The sequence below is a fragment of the Orbicella franksi genome, chromosome 6 (assembly GCF_964199315.1).
Source record: "Orbicella franksi chromosome 6, jaOrbFran1.1, whole genome shotgun sequence".
Classification (NCBI taxonomy): Eukaryota; Metazoa; Cnidaria; class Anthozoa; order Scleractinia; family Merulinidae; genus Orbicella; species Orbicella franksi.
This window is the reverse complement of record NC_138150.1, coordinates 2,736,264-2,758,782: the sequence shown is the minus strand read 5'-3', so window position 1 is coordinate 2,758,782 and position 22,519 is coordinate 2,736,264. Positions and strand designations below refer to the sequence as shown.

The 22,519-nt window shown below is 39.7% G+C and overlaps 2 protein-coding genes and 1 pseudogene across 3 annotated transcripts; 1 reads left to right on the top strand and 2 right to left on the bottom strand.

The window, feature by feature from the left end:
* Positions 1 to 430: 430 nt before the first annotated feature.
* LOC145489813 (uncharacterized) lies at positions 431 to 15,468 on the bottom strand. 2 transcript variants are annotated; one of them, XM_081468869.1, is made up of 24 exons: positions 15,366 to 15,468; positions 14,755 to 14,846; positions 13,403 to 13,571; positions 12,889 to 13,115; positions 12,305 to 12,430; positions 11,810 to 11,923; positions 11,438 to 11,551; positions 11,143 to 11,256; positions 10,874 to 10,987; positions 10,613 to 10,726; positions 10,149 to 10,262; positions 9,749 to 9,862; positions 9,056 to 9,169; positions 8,666 to 8,779; positions 8,178 to 8,291; positions 7,809 to 7,922; positions 7,321 to 7,434; positions 6,697 to 6,810; positions 6,267 to 6,383; positions 5,597 to 5,710; positions 4,477 to 4,593; positions 3,517 to 3,630; positions 1,505 to 1,923; positions 431 to 867 (listed from the first exon to the last, which is right to left on the bottom strand). In XM_081468869.1, exons 2-24 carry the CDS (start codon positions 14,816 to 14,818, stop codon positions 706 to 708), a joined length of 3,111 nt encoding a protein of 1,036 aa, XP_081324995.1. In that variant the 5' UTR covers positions 14,819 to 14,846; positions 15,366 to 15,468; the 3' UTR covers positions 431 to 705. The 2 variants fall into 2 exon arrangements, with proteins under 2 accessions (XP_081324995.1, XP_081324996.1); XM_081468870.1 differs by lacking the exons at positions 9,749 to 9,862; positions 10,149 to 10,262.
* A 761-nt stretch (positions 15,469 to 16,229) lies between these two features.
* On the bottom strand, positions 16,230 to 19,560 carry LOC145489823 (putative protein-lysine deacylase ABHD14B). The gene has a single exon (XM_081468878.1). The coding sequence runs from the start codon at positions 19,496 to 19,498 to the stop codon at positions 18,710 to 18,712; it is 789 nt and encodes a 262-aa protein (XP_081325004.1). The 5' UTR covers positions 19,499 to 19,560; the 3' UTR covers positions 16,230 to 18,709.
* Positions 19,561 to 19,568: 8 nt separating this feature from the next.
* On the top strand, positions 19,569 to 22,364 carry LOC145489822 (protein ABHD14A pseudogene; annotated as a pseudogene).
* Positions 22,365 to 22,519: the final 155 nt, after the last annotated feature.

The window sequence follows — 22,519 nt, the reverse complement described above, 5'->3', positions numbered from 1 at the left end:
ATCAGACCTCTGGTTGACTTGCTTATGCCTAGCTGACAAACACATGGCCCAATCGAGTCACTGGTAGACTGCGAGCAGTCTCTTTTGCTCGAAAATCGCGGGGAAGAACATAAAGAAGAATGCAAAACAAGTGAGCGAACTGAGCGGTCGTGAAATTGCTCGCAGTCTCAGAAGTCACTGGTGTTGTACTTCCGCATATTTCCATTGTTTTTATAACCAGTCAAAATCGAGCCTGCAACGGGGCTCTCGAGAGGAATGGAACGAAGACTAGAGGAACTGGATTGATTGACTGTCTGGTTTCAGGTGCACTACGCATACAAGAACAATGACACGTTAACCTCGATCTCAGTATGACAAGACTGTTTGGACGAAAGTGGATAGAGAATATTTCCAAAAGGAACGAATGCCCTTGTGTTTCTGACTAGTTCTTCATGAACGAATGTAAACAGCAAACATCGTTTATTTATTGTGTTTACAACCTATTTAGTTAAACCAAGTCTTACTTGACTTTTTTTTTATCAATAATTAGCCACGATACTTCCAGTAAAGTAGTATGGTAAATCCAAGTATCGTCTCGTAGAAAACAAGTTACACAATACCCCGCGTGTCCCATTTCATTTAGCATTTAGGTTTGTTTCCCTTTAGAATACGTTTTGTCTTATACGTTTCAAGAACCGTTCTGTGAACCAAGAATCCCTTGAGTGTTCAACAAATACTTTTTATCATGTCAGCGAGTTTGCTGCTGTCGAGCTCATTTATCGTTGTAACTCGTAAGACGCGGTCACTTCTTCCCATGGCGATCTCTTTTAGCTCGTCCGTGTTTACTTCACTTCCAACCCCAACAGCTATGATACTCACTCCGCGATCCTAACATATGAGAACAACACAGTCACTCAGATACAGTCAGATCAGTTTTGTCAAATTAGTTACGTGAATAATTAAGATGTTCAACTAGGAGATATTGTTTCCAAGAACCGCTCAGGGTGTTCTATTTCAAGCTTCCACAAAATAACCACAAACTACTTGCCAAGACTTCAAATTGACGTTTAAAGGTGACTTAAGCTTAACAAAAACGTTGAATCTTTTCAGGCACGGGAACATACCGGTTTTCTTTTCTTTACGTAAATCGGTCAGATTTTTCAGCATGACTCAGAAACGCAGGAAGGGGCACTTAAGGAGTTAACATCCCAAAAATTTCGCTGGGTAAGCGTGGCCCCGGGCCCTCTAGAAGCTTTCGACTTCGGCGCTCATTGTTTCGATCCGTGCCTACATTTCAGGGTAAAAATGAACATTTGGGCCACGCGCACAACATCCCTTCTTCTACAATTTACTAGCTTTTTCGCAAATAATTTCGAAGAGCAGTCCAGTATCCCAACGCGTCACGTTTACAACACACTTTACACCATGGCGATTTGTTTTCAGCCAAAAGCAAATATAGGCATTAAATTTCCGATAATCAGTTCATAACCGGCAACTGTTTTGTGTTGCTTTGTTTTGTACTGACCTTGAGAGGTTTCAGAACTTTTTTGTAAGTCTCACTGCCTTGTGCAGTGTCGCCGTCTGTGATTACCACTAGCACATGTGGAACTTGGTCCCTGCACTGACTAGCCGCGTATAAATTTGTTCCCGCCATTTTCAGGGCCTTATCGGTTCTCGTCTCTCCATCCGGGAACTCTAGTCCCAGGATCCTCAGTTTCAGCCGGATCGGGAGGTAGTACATCGGGTCAGAGAATCTGATGATTAACTCTGGAAAGTCACTGTATATAATTACTCCAAAACGTGTTGTATCTGCTCCGACCTTGAACTGGTTAATGAGTTGTAAGAGGAACATCTTGGTTTGTGCGAATCCATAGTTACCAACACTTCCGCTGCCATCAATAATTATACCCAGGTCATATCGGCCAGCAGGGTTGGAGCAGTCACCTGGTGAACAGAACACAGATCCATAACACACCATGAGCGTGCGCGCGCTTTCCAATATTTGTACCGTGTTGAAAAATTTTACGAGATTAGACAATAGCGTGTTTATGTCTCGGAACTATCGGTATGATAGTTGCCCCTCGGAAATTTGATGTTCTCAAAACAAATATGTTAGTTTTAAGAACATCAAATTTCCCACGGGCAACTATCAGACCGATAGTTCCGAGACAGTAACACTCTATTGTCTAATCTCGTTCCCAGATCTCTTGTCTATTGTCTTTATTGTTCGCCACTAAATTTTCTTCCGCGGTTCAAAAATTCAATTCAAAAATCATATTGAATTATTTTCAACTTTTTGAGATGTTAGCCGTGAAAGCCAAATGTAAAATTTGAAGAAGACAACAGACAAAAACCCTCTAGTACAATTTCAATTGTTTATTTTCTACAAGCCCGCTTGTTTACAGAAAAGTTTTCACGGACGAGTATTATCCATCCGGGTATTTTCCACGGACGGGCACTATGGGCTGATAGTGTCTCTCCGCGGACGAACACTATCGCGTCACGTGATAAATTTAAACCATTCAGAATCGGAGAAAATTTAGTGGTGAACTATAACGAGTTTTATTGTAAATCTACGAGCGTTCTATCACGAATACCGTTTGTTGATTGGCCACGCTACACACTATCTATTCTCCTGTTGTAGATAGTGAGTAGTCTAGAGTATGCGGTTGTTATTAAAATACGTAACGGCCGCTTCTTTGCGTTTTCGAAGTGCCTGTGAAGAGGATTTAGATAAAGGTTTCAACGACTAGTAGATTTTTACTAAAACAATTAGATTATTTGCTCTCGATTTCTATGCGTTTATCATGTGATAGAAATCTCGAGCTCACAATCTAATTGTTTAATAGAAACACGAGTGGAAGTTTGGGAGTACGAGAAATGCTGTAGTAACACGAGCTGACAAGCGAGTGATTTCACAGCTTTTTCCAGTTTTCCCAAACTTCCACTCGTGTTTCTGTTTAACAATTAAAATCTGAGCTCGAGATTTCTATCGCGCGATAGCTGGCGAGAGCGCGGCCCGAGTCAGCTATCACGCATAGAAATCGCGAGCGAATAATGTAATTGTTTTAGTATAAATCTACCAGTCTTCAAAACTTTATCTAAATCCTCTTCACAGACACTTCGAAAACGCAACGAAGTGGCCGTCACTTTGTTCACAACCACATATTGCTACACTACTCACTATCTACAACAGAATTGATCGTGAGGAGCGCTGCCAATCAAAGAACGGCATTCGTAATAGAACGCTAGTAGACTTATACTGAAACTCGAAAGGAACATAGAGAAGATGTTTTCTATTTCTTTTGGAATATTCCGCGACGAACAAAGAAAACAACTTGTTTACTTTGATCATCAAAATGTAAATTATCTTAGCTCCATCATTACGTCAACAGCACTCAAGACCGTGTTTGACCAAACACCTCGAAGTTCTCAAAAATACTTCGCTGCGCGTCGTATTTCCAACTCTGTTCTCGGTGTTTGGAAATGTGGTGAAACTCGATCTTTCGTGTTTGATATATTTACGTAACAGCCTACCTTTATCGCAATACTTTCCACTGTACCCACTCTTACATTTGCAGTGAAAACTTCCTTGGGTATTGACACATGTAGCGCCATTTTTACACAAAGGCTGCTGGCACTCATTCACATCTGCGGGGACAAAAAAAAAAAATAAGGACGTCCTTGAGTTGTTGTATTATTACTACAGTTGTGTAACTCCGTTACAGTATCAGAAATAAAAGATTTTGTTAAAATCCATGCCATGGCTGGTTCGAGAATACTCAGTCATCCGACCCTACCGAAAAAAACCTTTCATTTTCAGGCTGCTGGTTACAGAGATGCTTTGAGATGGTTTACTGGCAGTTTACTACAATTCGTGACAAGAAAAAACACATTGCACACGCTTTGCATCCTTATCTCGCACTTTCTTCTACTAAGCCTCGCGGCTGTTACTGGTTAATCGTTAATTTTAGGTTGGGTTCATTCTGGATAACATGAATGTAACATAAATATAGTACTACTTGTACTATTTAAGAATTAACAATTATGATCTCTCGATTTCTGTGCGTGATATTTGACTCGGGCTGCACCCTCGTCAACTAACACGCATAGAAATCGAGAGCTAATAATCGAATTATTTTAGATTAAATCTACTAGTCGTTCAAAACGTCATTTGAATCCTCTTCACAGACACTTCGAAAACGCCAAGAAGCGGCCGTCATTTTGTTAACAAGGGTACACTGCTACGCTACTCACTGTCTATCACAGAATAGATAGTGGGTAGCGCAGCCAACCAGAGAACGGCATTCGTGATAGAACGCTAGTAGATTTATACTGAAGTTTAATATCGTCGAAGACTCGAGAATAGTTAATAATGAGCCATGGTGAGACAGCAAACCGAGAAAAATATTGTCAACTTTCGTCGCGCCGATTTTGCCCGGTTTACTTCATCTTTCCAGGGATTTACTGTTCTTTCATGCCGAGGATATACTATACCTAAATCACAGAGCATTCCTGTTATGCCTGCAGGACACAGGCATTTAAACACGCCATGCTTGTTCACACAACGAGCTCCATTTTTACACGGGTTATATGGAAGACACTCATTAACATCTGTAGAAAATCGACAAGTAGATCAGTTTTAAAGATCATGATTCAACGTTGAATTCTTGGTCCAAAGGGAGGGATTCACAGTTAGGCGCATGTCTGTATTATTTATTCGCCTGTGCACACTTTTTGGCACAGGTCCAGTTTTCATTTTGTTTATGAACCAATCGTAAGCAAGGTACCTAATAGCCTTAAATTCATCAACCGTAGAATAAATCGTACGGGTCAACACTAAATTCAACGGTCGACAGCGTCGGTAAAATCCACTGAAATCTTCTGAGAATTTTAGTCATCCGTCATTCTGCCATGACTAACTATAGCATGTGATTACTGAACTACATCTGAGTGGGGGTTTTAAAGCGATAACATTGACAAGAAGCGAACAAAAGTGTTTTGATTTAGAGACATGCGCCGAACCGTGAAACCCTCTCTTTAATACTGAAATCACGACAAGCCAGGAAGCTTGGCCGAAAGAACGGCAGAAGCTTTCTAGCTAGCCAACAGTAAAGCAAGGTAGCGAAAATGTTACGTTGACGTCAAAATGAGAAAGAGTGTCAAAGTCACTGAACTTACTTAACTCAAGTGCAAATTGCTCTCTCTACATGTTTATGTTGCTGGTGAAAATTGATCACCGCTTTTGTCAGATATTGAAGACAGTGACTGTATTTTCACTTCACTAAGCTGAATCCTAAACTATTTTTCCAGCCATAGTATTATAAATATTATTTGAAATTTGCTCCCGAGAATATGCTCCAGCCTTTTTTCTGCGTAAGTTCTTGCTTTCCTTCGGTCGCAGAAACGCGGTGAGAAAAGTGAGATTTCGAACGTTAGCTCCTCTCTGAGCAAATAATGTGCGGAAATATTTTTTAAAATGTTTCGACTCTTAGTAAGCCCTCGTGGAAGAGAAGAAGATGATAGTGTTAAAACTGCCCATTGTTTTCAGTGTTTATCAGTTCTTTCCTTGCTCTTAAGTTTAAGAGTGCTGTTTAAAGTTATGTGATCAGGTTACCTTGTTCACAAAGTTTCCCATCAAATCCTGGACGACACAGGCAGTGAAAGCTGCCCATCTTGTTCACACACGTGCCTCCATTGCGACATGGACTCTTTTGACACTCGTTAACATCTGCAGCAAAAAAGAAAACGAGCATTCTCCGTCTGTCTTTCAGATTTCTGACAAGACGTTGAAAAGTGTTATGTCTTTTATTGTTTAGCGCAACGCTCTTACTAACCGCCTTCACCTGCCGGTTCCCTAAGTGTACACTCCCACTCCCCTAAAGCATACAATCGCGCGCTGCATGGTGCTTTTCGGAATGTGTGGCTTACCTCAAGCGGACTCTTCTAAACGAATGCAGACACTTTTCTCCAGTTCCGTTTTGGTATGTTCACTATAAAATGGCCCTCCCCTTAGCAGGTGTAATCAAATCAAAATATACCATAGAATGGCAAAATATAAGCCTAAATCTTAACCCAGTTAGTGCTCAAATCAATTTTTGTGAAATTCTAAGAAATGATAAATGGATAACATGAATGTGGCATGCATTATAGCGATTAACCGCTGATTAAGCCCATCCTCTGAGACCTAATTGCATTGAAGAAATCAGCGTGAGAAACTGGAAAAATACCGGCTTTGGTCTCGCCAGCAGATTAAATGCTCTTGTGTCTCAGAGAATGTACCATACCTTGATCACACAGCATTCCCGTGAAGCCTGCAGGACACAAGCATTTAAATCCGCCATGTCTGTTCACGCAACGAGCTCCGTTTTTACACGGGCTATATGGAAAACACTCATTAACATCTGCCGGTGGGAAATATATCGAGAAGTCGATTAGTGCTTTAGTGAGGCTAGAGCAAATTAGAAGGGGTGAAGTCTTGTCAGAGCACATGGTCAAAGACAGATCTTTTGCTCATTTTGAACATGCGTCTACTTTTTTAGAAATTAAAATGTGCTTAACGCCCGTGGAGAATAAACCAGAAAAATGAAAAGCCTGTGAATGATATTATGCCAAGAGAGTTAAAACTCTTGACGTTTTGTTAAAATGGTTTCCTAGTTTCCCGCGACGTCATCCCGTCCTAGATAAATCGAAGGAATGATCAGTTACCATGGTTACCTTGTTTACAAAGTTTCCCTTGAAATCCTGGGCGACACAGGCAGTGAAAGCTGCCCACATAATTCACACACGTGCCTCCATTTCGACATGGACTCTTCTGACACTCGTTAACATCTGCAGTAAAAAGGAACGAGCATTCTCTATGTGCTTTTCATAGATAAGACATTACCTGTCATTAAAGATTATGTTGACTTGCTTGCCTTAATCCCTTAGCGCTGTGGTTAAAGTTCATTTCCCCTAACGGTACACTTCCCCGTGAGCTCGTATCCTGCATATGTAGCTGCATATCGTAAACCAACAAACAAAACTTTCTCGAGTATCGCTTCAGTTATTGAATGTAAGCTTCTCGTTGTCTAGTTCCTAGGCCTCGGTCAAGCGTTTCGGGTCACGTGGTCCCAGGCGAAAAGTGTGACTGCAGGCAGTTGGTCTCGGATACGTCACCGAAATCAATTGACCGTGAAGGTCTGGAAGAAAGCCATACAGGAACAAGGCAAAGAGGCGTTATGATCAGAAGCGACATCCACGTCATACAGAGAAAACCTGATGCTGATCAGGTAAGCAATAGCAATAGCAATAGTTAAGCTTGTTGTACTTGATACGAGAAATAAACTTATAATCTCTTACCGTTTTCACAGCGTTTACCACTGAAGCCTTTAACACATTTACAGATGAAGCCATTTCCTTTTTTCCTGCAGGTTCCTCCATGTTGACAAGGGTTGCTCTGACATGGATCTAAGGCTGAGCATGAATGTCAGTGTAATAATAATGCTAGGCTAAAAGCTCGCTCACATGAAATGGATAACCATAGATCTAGATATCCCGTGCCGAACAGCGTCACAAAACAACAAAACAGAACTCAGCAAAACACAACAAAACAAAACACAACACGACAAAACAAAACTCAACACAACGAAACACAATACGCAAAACGCAACTTAGCTGAACTGAGTTAGCACAACAACCTGTAACGCTTGTAGTGTTAGCTAGATAGGCAAATACAAGACAGAACTGAACGCAACAACAACAACACGTTTAATCGAACAACATGACTGCGAGCACATGGCATGTCGTAAGGGCCACAACACTAATTAACTAAGTATCGGAAAGATTACCTTGGTCACAGTGTTTTCCAGTGTATCCTGGCTTACATTTGCACTCGTAGTTACCCAATGTGTTTGTACACGTCCCTCCGTTCTTACAAGGTTTGGACTCACACTCGTTTACATCTCGAAAAACAAATAATAAAACAAATTTAAAATCAGGTAACAACGCAAAGTAAAATGCCGTTAAATTGATGGTAAACTGTAAGATTTGTAACAGTCATGAATTATTAGAAATGGCTCTTGAAAGTGAAGTAAATTTTCATAACATTATTTGACATGATGGCCCATTCGATTCCATTCCAGGTTAAATTGGAAAATTTACTGCGATGATCATTCTTCACTTTCATTATTTGACATCATGATGGTTGGTTGACTTACCTTGGTCGCAGTGTTTCCCAGTGTATCCCGGCTTACATTTGCACTCGTAGTTACCCACTGTGTTTATACACGTCCCTCCGTTCTTACAAGGCTTGGACTCACACTCGTTTACATCTTAAAATATAAAATACACTAGAGTTGAAATCAAGCAAGAACGTACCGAGTTAAACAACCTCTAAACACTGTTCTAACACTGGTTTTCCCATGGTCACTGAATCTAACATACTACCAATTAGGCCAACCCGCCTTTCGCCAATAGTACTAGCGTCAAAACTGGCTCGCAGTCAATCCAATCCTATTTCTGTGAAGCTTCGTTAGAACTAAAGAGAAAAATGCCGTCATGTAAAACTGCAAGAGTTTTATCAGTCCTGGATGATTAGAAATGGCCCCTGACAGTGAAATGGCCCCTGACAGTGGCCCCTGAAATGGCCCCTGACATTTTCATAATTAAGATCATTTGATATAATTATGATTGTTGGTCAGCTTACCTTGGTTGCAGTGTTTCCCAATGTATCCCTGCTTACATTTGCACTCATAGTTACCCACTGTGTTTATACACGTCCCTCCGTTTTTACAAGGTTTGGAATCACACTCGTTTACATCTCAAAGAATAAAATACACCAGGGGTTAAAAACAAGTTTGAACGCGATTTAAGTCAGCCTATAAATGTTGGTCAGATCCCGAGGATAACTGTACATTCTAGTAGGCTAGAGACCTTTTTAGTAGTTGGGTCGCAATACTCGATATGGTGAAAATGGTTGGAATGCACTCAAACATGCGCTGCTGCACTGAAGATATTCCATAAGCCGTTACTAATCGTATTTTCAAGGATGTTAGCTTTCTAGCTACCTGGTAATAACAGGAATTAACTTTCTTACCTTTTTCACATTGTGTACCAGTGAATCCTGTAACACATTTGCATTTGAAGCCATCGCCTTCTCTCTCACAGCTTCCTCCGTGTTGGCAAGGGCTACTGAGACATGGATCTACAACTGCGCATGAAAAGATACACGTAGAATTAATCAAGTGACAGTTAGAACCTGCTAGCAGTAAAGGAAGGCAAAATCATGTTAAAAATCCTAGGGTGTTACAGGCCCGATTACTCATGACACTTCACCACTGTTTAACCGCGATTCTTCCGCAACATGCGATGAATAGGAGCAGTGCTCTCGCTCCCCCTGTATGTAATGTTGGTCCATAACTCGTTACAGCCTAGAAATTTGTGAAGTTGCTGTAACGATTTCTATGTAGGTATATGAATTATTCATTTATACGTTATTCTAGTTGGAGCTAGCCAGTCCCATTTTACGATAATTCAACAAAACGATTCCGGCCTCGAACAGTCAAACCTCTTAACCCAGGGTACAGTCCGCCACTCAGATCAAACCTCCCTCTGTACCATTGATTCATAAGACAATCAGTTCCACGTTCCAAAGGTTCGTGAAAACATACTTAAAAATTTCAGGGTAAACTAAAGAAAAACTCACAAAACACAAATGACACTATTCGTTTCAGGCTACACATTGAAATATGTAATTACAATCTGTTGACATAGTGACTGGTCGACTTACCTTGGTCACAGTGCTTCCCAGTGTATCCCGGCTTACATTTGCACTCATAGTTACCCACTGTGTTTATACACGTCCCTCCGTTCTTACAAGGTTTGGACTCACACTCGTTTACATCTCAAATAATAAAATACACCAAAATTAAAATCAATTCTGAACGCGCTTCAAGTCAGTCTAGAAATGCTGGTCAGATCCCGATGTCAACTGTACACTGTTATTCGTTCTCTGGAGGCCTTTCTAATCGGTTGGGTTGCTACGACGCGCCCGCGACACTCAACTAAATATGGTGAAAATGGTTGGAACGCACTCAAGCATGCCCTGCTAATCTGAAGATATTTCTTACATCATTGCTACACAATGAAACATAGTTGCAATCAGTTGTTGTAATGACTGGTGGACTTACCTTGGTCACAATGTTTCCCAGTGTATTCCGGCTTACATTTGCACTCATAGTTACCCACTGTGTTTATACACGTCCCTCCGTTCTTACAAGGTGTAGAGTCACACTCGTTTACATCTCAAAGAGTAAAAAACACCAGAGTTAAAATCAAGTAAGAACACACAGGGTTCAAACAACCTCTAAACACGGTTTACTAGCTTAAGATAACATGGCGACTGTGACTGAATCTAGCATATATTACCAATTAGGCCAACCCGCCTTTCGCCAATAGAACTAGCGTCAAAACTGCTTACAAACAAACTGTACCCCGTACTGTAAAGCTTCCGAAGGGCTTAGATAGAAATTCCGTTACATTCATGGTAAACTTAAGATTTCTTACAGTCGTAGATAATTTTAAAAAAATGGCACTTGAGAGTGAAGTACATTTTCATATGAGTATTTGATATCATTATAACTAGTGTGCTTACCTTGGTCACAGTGTTTCCCAGTGTATTGTGGCTTACATTTGCACTCATAGTTACCCACTGTGTTTATACACGTCCCTCCGTTCTTACAAGGTGTAGAGTTACATTCGTTTACATCTCAAAATATAAAATAAACCAGAGTTAAAATCAACTCGCGCGATTTAAAATCAGGCAACAAAAACAGAACAAAACATAACATAGCACAACAGCCCATGGAAGGAATTAAACTAAGTTTAAAAGTGTAATGAGTATTGAGAAGGTTACCTTGGTTGCAGTGTTTCCCAGTGTATCCCGGCTTACATTTGCACTCATAGTTACCCACTGTGTTTATACACGTCCCTCCGTTCTTACAAGGTGTAGAGTTACACTCGTTTACATCTCAAAATATAAAATAATCCAGAGTTAAAATCAATTTTGAGCGCGATTTAAAATTAGGCAACAAAAACAGAACAAAACAAAACATAACATAGTACAACGGCCCGTAAAACGAATTAAACTAAGTTTAAAGGCGTAATGAGTATTGAGAAGATTACCTTGGTTGCAGTGTTTTCCAGTGTATCCTGGCTTACATTTGCACTGATAGTTACCCACTGTGTTTATACACGTCCCTCCGTTCTTACAAGGTTTGGACTCACACTCGTTTACATCTCGAAAATATTAACAATTGAACACATGAATTCAAAATTAGGCAACAACGCAAACTAAAATGCTGTTAAATTTAGGGTAAACTGCAAGATTTCTAAGAGGCATCAATTATTAGAAATGGCTCTTGAAAGCAAAGTACATTTTCATAACACTATTTGATATCATTATGCTTGGTTGACTTACCTTGGTCACAGTGTTTTCCAGTGTATTCCGGCTTACATTTGCACTCATAGTTACCCACTGTGTTTATACACGTCCCTCCGTTCTTACAAGGTTTGGACTCACACTCGTTTACATCTTAAAATATATGACACATCGGAGTTAAAATCAAGTTTGAACGCGATTTAAAGATCCTAGCTTCGACTTCAGACCTATTAACTGTCACCAGAGTACAGTCGCGCCGCAAACGTTGCAAAGTTCCGTGAAAAAGTTCTTAAAAAGTTCAGGATAAACTAAAGAACAATTCAAAATGCGACAGACTTGAAATAACACTATTTGTACCAGAATACACATTGAAATTACAATCGGTTGACATAGAGTGACTGGTCAAATTACCTTGGTCGCAGTGTTTCCCAGTGTATCGTGGCTTACATTTGCACTCATAGCTACCCACTGTGTTTATACACGTCCCTCCGTTCTTACAAGGTGTAGAGTCACACTCGTTTACGTCTCAAATAATAAAACACACGAGAGTTAAAACCAGAAAAGAATTAACACGAATTAAGCTAGCATCCAATGGATAATGATGAAAAAGTAGCTTCTTCTAAAACACATACCCAATTCAAAACTAGAGTGCAAAACCCATACCCTATTTGAGACCAAAATGGCCAAAATCGATACTCTATTTCTGAGCAAAACTGCTAAGAATCCATACCCTTTGAGGCCGCACATACCTATGCCCATATATGGGAATACCCCTTCCCCCCGGGGGTGTGAATCATGACAAAATGCTTTCCATGATATACAGAGTTGTACCCCGAGAGCTTCCTTCATTCACTTGAAAACTGTGCGACATTACGCACCCAGTATTTTAAAAGAGGACGACGGTACCTTGATCGCAGTGTTTTCCCTTGTATCCCTTTTGACATGCGCATGTGAAACCTCCAACAGTGTCGTTACATGTTCCGCCATTTTTACACGGAGAGCTCGCGCATTTATCTTCCCCTTGATTCGAGTCTAGATAGAATTGAACAAACCGATTGTAAATTCGACATGCGTGATGCACAGAAATTACTGACTAAACTGTGCTGAACAATTAGTTCCTGAGCTCGAGATTTCTATCGCGTGATGGTTGACCAGGGCGCAGCCCAAGTCAACTAACAGCCACAGAAATCGAGAGCGAATAATCTAATTGTTTTTGTATAAATCTACTGGTCATTCATAATTTCATCTATCTTGCTAAATCCTCTTCGCAGACACTTCGAAAACGCAGAGAATTAAGCGGCCGCCCATTCCGCTAGACTACTCGTTTACAACTGAATAGATACATAGTGAGTAGCGTAGCCAATCAGAGAACGGCATTCGTGATAAAATGCTAGTAGATTTATACCAATGTGCTAATATATTTATGTCATGCAAAGAATTTATTTCAGTTATTAACTGAAAAGGAATCATTCATGTGATTCTTAACCCACCGAGGCTATAAACGTAGTTTACATTGCTTTTTCCCGCACATTCCTGGGGGTCGTTTATATCACAGGGTGGAGGGGGGTTTTGAAGAATCATTACGCATTCTCTTGAAGGGTCATCGTTGCTATAATTTTTTTCTGCACCAGCTCCACTCCAACATTCTCCATAGTTCTGCAGTCCAAACACTTTAAAGCCTCTTTTCCGTGCTGCCTCGGCGCAGCGGCAGGCCAGGCTACATTTGATGAAAGAAAATAAGAACAGGCGTCATGCTGTCAGTAGAGAAAAACTATTGATTCATTTTTCACCCTCTTTTATATCAGAAAGTTAAGACTTATCAAAACTCTACTGTCGAAAGTAACCCCCCTAGCATGGAAAACAAATTACGCTGTCGCCGACACGGACAAGAGAGAGCTCATCAAAAGAATTTTTTTTTCCAAAGGTGTGGATTGACCCCAAGCCAATTAATTCAAGAGCAGTAACATAAAATGGTCAAACATTAAAGCAGTTTAAACCTCAAACCTGTGAATAGATTCTTCCCATTCTTTCCAGTTCAACTTATGTCCGTCACTCTTGGGGCTCTTCAAGTCCCTGTCAGTTATCAAAAGTTCGTCTAAAGGCTTGGACTTCGCCCCAAAACACCCAAGCTTCTTATAAGTCCTGACACATGTGGTGTGAGGCAATGGCGTTACTGAAAAATGAATGTTCTTAGCTATATTTAGATTGTATGATTCGATAAAGAAGTCACAAAGTTTTGTAGTTACTTACGATTTAGTCGCGTGTACACCATATTGAAAAGGCACTTGAAAGTTTTTTTAAAGCTCGTATGTTGTTTCAGTTTTCTTAACAGAAAACATGCTCAAGAAAAAATACTCAAATTATAGACTTCGGATTAAACAGCACGTTTCACTTGGTTTGGTAGATTAGTTGTCGTTGACTACAGCGAGAAGTTTATCATGTGAAAGCCGTCAATTTCAATTGAGTGTCGTAAAACCAAAACCAAAACCCGCAAAGTAATTGCCTGATCATATGCTTTCGCCACTCAGTTGAAAACTGCTCTATGGCTTAAGGTTACTTCAAACCTTCGCGGGGCTATATTGGTCGATTTTTTTTTGGTCAAGAAAATTAATGTCAGTTTGCATACCGTGAACGCTAGGGGCTCTGTTATTTCATTGGCTCGCGGCTTTCAAGTTGACACATTCCTCTGTGAAGGCGTGATATGTTTATATATCTTTAGAAGGCGAAAACTCGCACTCGTTTTTCGAGAGAATCCCTTCTCTTTAAATGAATTAATAGGGTATGCAGAATTGACGGTTTTCCGTGAAAATTGGTCAGAACATTCTCTGATAGATGTGGAACAAAAGCGTTTCGGCGAATTCCTTTATTTTAAATACTTTCCTCGTGGCGGCCTTTAACGTAACAGGTTACGCGAATTTTTCGATAGTCGAACTAGGCAGATCTATAGAAAGATAACCAATAGAAATAAAAGAAAATGCTGACACGTTTTTGGAGATTGAGGCTTTGTGATTAACACTGCACAGTTATTTTGCATGAACGATCGCATTTGATACCCGATTAATTCGCTGGAACGTCAGTCGGTTATTTTGGAGTTGACGGCCTCTGCCGCCTTTGGAAAGCAAAATCCAAAACAAAACATAATTTTATCGAATTCTACATTTTATAACCTTTCTGTTGATATATAGTTTGTGGGGGTTTCCTTGAAAGCAGTGCGTACGAATTTTTTTCTGGAGGACTCCTGCGAAGGTTTGAAGTAACCTTAATTCTTAGACAAGTGCTTATGACTTTACTGTGCAGCAGCCGCCGCCAGTTCAGCTTACAATCCTGACCAGCCATACTGAATCTAACAGACTTACATGTAACAACAGGATGGAGCAGGCAGACTCCGAATGCAAACAAGAAAATCACGCAGACATTCATCCTTTAACAGGTGTGATTTCCAACTAAACTGTTAAAACAATAACAACAATAGAAACACGCATTTATAGCTAACTATATAATACATTGAGAGTGAAATTTAGACAAAATGCAAAACGATATTGGAGACAGAATATCAGTGATTATATATTACTGTTCTGCCGTGATTAGGTGTAGCCCCGTTTTAGTTCCTTTTTAAACAATCACTGGCTTAAAATTATTTTCAAAATGAGTCTCCAAGTTGAAATGAGACATGTATACTGACATATCAGTTTCTCTGTGCTAGTTTGGAAGTAATTGTTTCAAACGCGAACTGGTTTCTAAAAGATTTAACTATCCAGAACTTAGCTAGACAAAGTTATTTATTAGATACGTTTTGTCCTGTGTCGGGTATTTATCCAAATTTTCTCCGTGATCATCGCCTTCAAGAAGTTAACTAGCGAGTCTAATCAGGTCAAGATAAAGAAACTGATTTTCAAGTGTAGGCTTTGTAGTGATACTAAACTCAGTCAAGAACCACTGTCGTTTGGTGAGATAGAGAACATTGTACCTTATTTCTACGAGGATATAAATTGTACTTTCTGGAGAATCTCTGCTGTCCCCCGTAAAATACTGCAAAATCAGTGGGCCTTTGGCGGAGCGGTCACCGTCTCCTTGCCACATACGCAGTTGCGAAGTTATAAACATTTTCCCAAAAAGTGAGAAATCTGACACCTTTAGTAAGAACTGTACACAATCGTGTGATCACTTAATTAATTTCAGCTTAAATCCAAAGAAAAGAAGTCAATAGTTTCATTTGTGTGTCAAACCATTTTGATGAAATGTCCTGTTTTGTGCGACTAGAAATTTGTTTTGTATTGCCAAGAAATTCCTTATTCTTTATTTCAATCTTTGTATACTTTATTTCAAATGTTCCGTTTCATATCATCGGCAAAGCGTTTATTCAACCAATAACTTGTTTCCCGAAAGTTTTCAAAAGCTAAATTCATTTGTAAGCGTCTCGAATTGTTTGCAATTAAATATTGTCGTTATTACCATAATCAAATAGTACCTATAATTGCAGCGGGTGAAAAAATAACGTTAGTCACCGAGTATAGTACATCTCGGATCTTTCTCCCTTATAAGATGTCACAACTAAGTATGAGTTTTTCTTTTTTTTGAACAAAGGCAAAAAGAGAATATCAGGAGGCCATAAAATAACAACTTCGAAAAAAAAAAAATTATCAGCACAAATATAGTACAGCCTTGTTGCTTAGTAACAGATTTTATCCCTGAAAATATTTCAAGAGAGGGGAGGGGAGGGGCAAGTAATTCTTTCTTTGGTAGTCACATGACATGATCGCGTTGCTGCGTTTACCATCCCTCAATTTGCCGAGGAGGCGGGAGAGAGAGAGAGAGAGAGAGAGAGGGGGGGGGGGGGGGGTCTATAAGGCACTGATTTGGCTCCTCGTGAGTAGTTGCTCGAGGGTGGACCGTTTCTTTTCTCTATTTCACAATAATTGCCTATTACGACATATATTTAGATGCGCTAACAAATCTAAGTTTGATGATTTTTTTTCAATTTCTGGTGGGGCCCCTGGTTGCTGATATAAAGCATCTCTTTCTCTACTTCAAAATAATGATTCTCTTTTCTGAAGGAAACTCTTGCAAATCACACTAAGTCCTTACCTTAAATTTAGTACAAGATGGCATCGTTTCTCAATGATATCCTAGATTACATCAAGAAGACTTCAGGAAAAATATTGCATTTCCACTTTACTTAAAATGTGCCAACAGAAGCTACTAATATAAATAACAGGTCAATAACAGATTATTTTCATCTGGTTTGTCTTTAATTAATTTATATGCTGTCTCAGTAAGCATAAATGTAAAAATTACAACACTAGTATTTTGGTTTGGGTAACAGAAGTAATGCTTCTTTTTAAGCAGATTTAACAAATGAGTTGACACACTCAATTTTTACAGCTGGTTTTTCCAACTGCCAAAAATATATTACATACAGGGCTTGACTTTCAGGAAAAAACCTTGGGGTCAGCTGGCTCCTAAGTTTTCAGATTTAGTATCCAGCAAAAGTATTTCAGTGAAAAGCGTGGAAAGTTATTAGCCAGTGAAAAAAATTTGGTTGCATTGGCGACGCCAGCGGTCGCAACGTTGAGCTCTGATATTGGTCTAGAAAAAAGCCAAGTCAGCATTGAGAATAAATAACCTACTTAATTTGTTTTCCTTTAAAATATATAACTAATTAAATCATTATCTGATGACAGCTATTTCATAACACAGTTTGCATAGAACTTGATAGCAAATTTAGATCATGTCCTCCTGTTTAGAGACTGATGTCTACACCCTGACAGAAATCTTACTGTATAAACAAACTGCCAGCAGTGACTCTCTCTTTTGTTCAATCATCAGTGGGGAAGAACACAGAATGAGTGAGTGTGTAAGCGTGCCAGTGAGTTTGACATAGGAGTGACAGGCTCGTAGCTTAGTTTGTTGTGCTTGTGCACTCACGGCCACACACTTGTTTGTATTCTTCTTTGCATTCTTCTGCAAGGATTATCAAGCGAAACAGAGACAGGTTGCAGTCTACTGTTTAAATTATAATCTACATTTTGATATCTTGGAGGCCTGTAGCACTGAAGAAGCAGTATTTAGTGTCAAAGAAACTTCTTGACTTTGTTTACTAGAAATATAAAGTTTTTGATACAAATGTTCTTTTTTTTAAAGATTACATTATGTCACAGTGCATAAACTCTCAACACCTAAGGACTTATGGATGCCAACCTCAACAATAAAAGTTAGTTATTAAGGACAATTTCAAAGCTGTGACCATATTTGTGTGTAAATCTGATGTCAATTTCTGTAAAATTTACACAGTTCTGAAAGCCAAAATTAAATCTGAGGATTTCAGAATATTTGAATAGTGTGCAATCTTTGTGTCTTCCATTTTATCAACCTCGTTCCCAGGGTCCTCTCCTATAACGGGGCCGAGTAGGAGAGGAACCTGGGAACGAGGTGGCCATTTTATTAACATTTGTAAGAATTTGAGTGAGCATTCTGTTGGAAAATGTATTGGAAACTGAAAATGTTACTGCACATCTCTGTACATTTCCATCCTTAAATTTCAACAGTAAAATTTTGCCACATGCCCATGTATCTTCAGGGTTCATTGGTTTGCATGACATGTTATCACAAGAATGTCAGTTGAAAGATGATTTCCAGTCCGTACTGCACAGTCTCAGCACCCTAATGTTTGTAAACATAAAAAAACCTCACTCAAAAGAATGCGAATCTATGTTACTCGTTACGAACCACATACCTTATCTTTGAGAACTTTCAAATTCTTTTTCCAACTACTTCACTGATTTTTACAGCTGCAAAGTTGTTTCATCAAGTGTTGTGAGAAAAAACGAAACATAAAGCTCTGCGTCGCTTCGTGTCCATAATAGCGGTTGACATGAACCTTTGAATTTACTTTATGTAAGTAGTTGCGAAGTAGTGATGTCATGCATGAAACAAAACAAAAAACGTAAACAATTCTTGAGATTGTACAGTACAGAAAGGAAATCATCTTTGAAACTGAAATAGCCATTTGTTTTTTCTGCTAGGCATGAGAAATTAGTCTGTAGACATGAGTGGCAATGAAATCTACATTTTTGATCTTCAGGTGCAAGACTCACAAAAAGGCATCAAAATTGCAGTTTTTGCCACCAGATTTCTTCAGGAATAATTAAAGACAACATGTTTTCCTTTCTTGCAGTTATTTATCATGAAATCTTTTATATCTAACCACCATAGCTATACCTTACTTATTTACATATAACATTTTTCTATTGGCCAACTTTAATTAGCCAGTAGAATACTCTCAAAAGAATAAATTATTATCAGATGTGATGCTTATAACTTGCTAAGAAAATTGAGCAAGTTCTCGTGAAATTCTTTGGGATTCGTCATATAACAAGCATGTCCAGCACCTTTCATCACATGAATGACACTTTCAGGGATATTTCTGAGCCTTCGCAAAGAGGAAACTCCAAGAGTTGAGTCGTTTTCACCATACACAATAAGAGTTGGTAGTTTAAGGCTTTTATAGTCATCTTCATTGTATTTGTCGGTCCCAACTGGAGCCACAGGGACATATCCCCTCAGATTTCGCCCTTGGTCACCTTGAAAAATAAACGGTAATGCATATGAACCGCTCATAGAAGGTGATATGAGAACTGGCCGCTCAATTTTCAGTTTCTCCATGAGCTTGTTTAGAAATTCAGCGCGTTCATCTGAAGTCCTTGGGACTTCAGCGTCCTTGGATTTCACATAACCAGGCAAATCTAGAGCCACTACTCTGTAATCCTGTGAGCGCAGAAACTTCAGAGTATCGAGATCGTCCCAGGTTTGCGAAGAAAACGCTTGACCATGGAGAAACAACACGGTGAAACGTCCACCACTGGGGGGACTTTCCTCCCGATAGAATATTCCTCCTGTCTTTCCTTCCCATTCCAGGTAGCCACGAAACTCCATTCCACTCGGCGTCAACAAATAGTACACTAAAACTATAGTGAAGGCCAGACAAACACCAATAATCACTCTCCAATTGATCTTGAAGGGTGAAACCCGTCCGAAACTCATGTAGTCTGCAGATTTTGCAGCTACCGGAGCAAGGAGGACACTCGACATTACCGTACTCATTCGAGCGTGATAATGTGCATTCCCAGCTAGCCTTGCGAGTATCCTTCAACAATATTTTGGGTGACCCCTGGGGCTATTATTGTGTTCTTCAAAGGAGGGATTTCCTGGATCGAAAATAATTTGACTTGTAATATTTGGAAGAAAACTTGAGTCTGAATAAAAAAAAACCGTTATGAATTGCCAAATTTTTCTGGGAGAGGAGTGGTTTTTGTTTATATGTGGATTACTTTTCACTAGGGAGGACAGGGAGTATGTACTTGCTCTCGGAAGTTTTTATTGGCAGCATGGATACCAGAACGGACCATGCCATGCACGATCCTTGTTAGCATATATGCAACGTCAACGTCTGCAGAGGACGAAAAGTTTCGAGAGAACTTCAAACAACCATGGAAACTGCTTATGTAATTAGCAATTCTAGAAATAGATTTTCGACCCCAGACCCACAGTTCGATTTTTATCCAAAAAACAAGATGGCGAATTTGGCCCTCAATATAACGGTGAGGTGGCATGTTCTCATTGCTCTGCTTCTAGTCTTGTCGGTGGCCGGTTTGTTTTTATATTCCTCATATTGGAAAGGTTGGGCCGATACACCAGAAAAAGCGAATGGAGACATTTCGCAAACGCAAGACGAAAATGAACAACAGGGCTATCTGAGTTGGGATGGAAACAAGAAAGGAGTATTTTACCGTCGAGTCATGCCTGAAAGCCCTCGAGTTCCAGTACTATTTTTGCATGGAGCTGCTTTCACGTCCAAAAACTGGCATGATATTGGAACGCTAACAGCGTTGGGCTCAAAAGGTTACACAGCTGTAGCAGTGGATCTGCCTGGGCATGGAGAATCACAGAACATCAAGGAACCTGAAAGTGTTGATAGAATTCAGTTTCTATCCAACTTGATAAAGGAGCTGGGTTTAGAGCGACCTGTTGTTGTGGCACCGTCGATGAGTGGTTCTTATGCATTGCCGTTTGTTATGGACAAAGAGCACGCCAAGGAATTGAGAGGTTTTATTCCAGTAGCGCCGGGTGCAGTAGCCACGTATACGGAAGAGGAGTTAAAAGGGCTTGATCTTCCTACACTAATAGTTTACGGCGAGAAGGACACAAGTTTTAAGCAATACGTTGCAAAAATGAATAATATCCCTGGTAGTGAAGTTTTCATGATGAGAGATGCACATCACCCATGTTACCTTGACAACCCTAAAGAGTTCAATGCTAGAGTGATTGAATTTCTTGACAAACTGGATTAGCTGGCTAGCAGTGAAGGGGGAGGGGAAGGTTATGTGTAGGGCAGGTATGTTTTGCAGGTTGTAGGTTGCAGGTTGAAAAATCAATTTTCAAGTCCATATGAGTCTAATTAGCACTTCTGTTAGCCTGAATAGCACTCCGGTTGGCCTAAATTAGCTTAGGTTGCTTGCGGTTAGCCTTTATACTGGGGTTTATTCGACTTCAGCTTAAATAAACAACTTGTTTTAACCTGCAACCTGCAAACTATACCTGCCATTATGTATATGGAGGCATACTGAGAGGATGCTTGTATATTTTATCCAGGGTTTTGGCACCATTATATAGGTTGCTCAATGTAAAACCTGGTGCAGTACCCAGACCCAAGGAGTGGGGCTACTCCCACATCTGGCTTAGGGGTGTTTTGGAATTGGCCTCCCTTGGGGTGTTCGGAATGAAAACCTCACTATTTTTAGCCATCAAGGAATCAGTTAGGGTTACGCTAAAAAAAAAAAAAAACACCATCATGTCTGTTTTTAACTAGTATCTTAAAGGGATCAAATAAAGTTTGAATCACACCCAGATTAGTCTCCTTTAGAGGTTAAATTCAAATTTTCTGATGAGTATGTCAGATCTTTTCCCATGGCAGTTCCCCCTCATGGGTAACGTCAAAGACATTTAATGTACATGCCGCTATAGTCTAAATTGTTATACCAACCAAAATTGAGCCAGTGATGGAAATGTAACCTCTTTCTTCTTCCACATGCTGTTTGTTTGTGTCATGCCACTATTATTTTACTTTCCATATATGCAACTATAACTAGTAGGTACAGGGAGAAACATTTGAATACAAGATAATCATAGACCAGCCATTTCCTTGGCCTCAGTTAGTGACCAGGTCATGAAAATGTTTCGACGATGATGTTGCTCTCACTTGGAGGAAAGAAGTCGACTGCTTGCAGTCTAAACAGGTCCATCCATGTACTGCACAAGTAGATATGCCCAAACATTCAAGTTATTGCAATGGTAGTAGTTGGCTGTGTAAGTAGGGTAGGTTCATAATGGAGATTTGACCTGCTACTGTACATGTTCCTGCAGTGAGGTGTGGATTAATCACACTTGCCGTTTTGCATGTCAAGTCTAGGTATAATAGTTAATAATAACTAGTAACAGCCTGTGATAATCACGAGGTCAACTGATGTTATATACATGTTGTGCCCTGCAAAGCACTTAGAAGTCATGAGTAACTACGTCATTGGTGTCTCATGTGCTCAGAGCATTGCCAATTATGTTTCATGACAACATAATTCATGGTTTTTGCCTCGTTAAGTTATTGTTATTTACAGTCAATGAATTTAACGCTGGTATCTATGGTATCTAATATTGTAGCTCATGATATGGTAAGTTCCACAAGCAGGCAAAATGTGGCTATCTTGCCCATTTGAGATTACTAGCTGCTGATTGTAGGAGTGTTTTTCATGCTGTATGATAAATGCTTATTGACTGATTGTCTAATATTGTAGTTTATCAAATAGCAAGTTCCATGAGCGAGCAAGATGGGGCGTATCTTACCCATTTGAGTCTAGTAGCTGCTGGTTGTAGAATATTGTTCTTTATGTTATATAATAAATGCATTATTGACTGAGCTTGACTGATTGTCCAGAGATGTGACAGGGGACTATACATGGGCCTTTTTTGTCTTTAGACCCTCCCTCTGTTGGATTTTAAGAATAAAAAACACTTGGCAAACTCGGTTGTCGGATAGATGGATGCCAATGCTTTGTTGTTAGCAATGCTGTT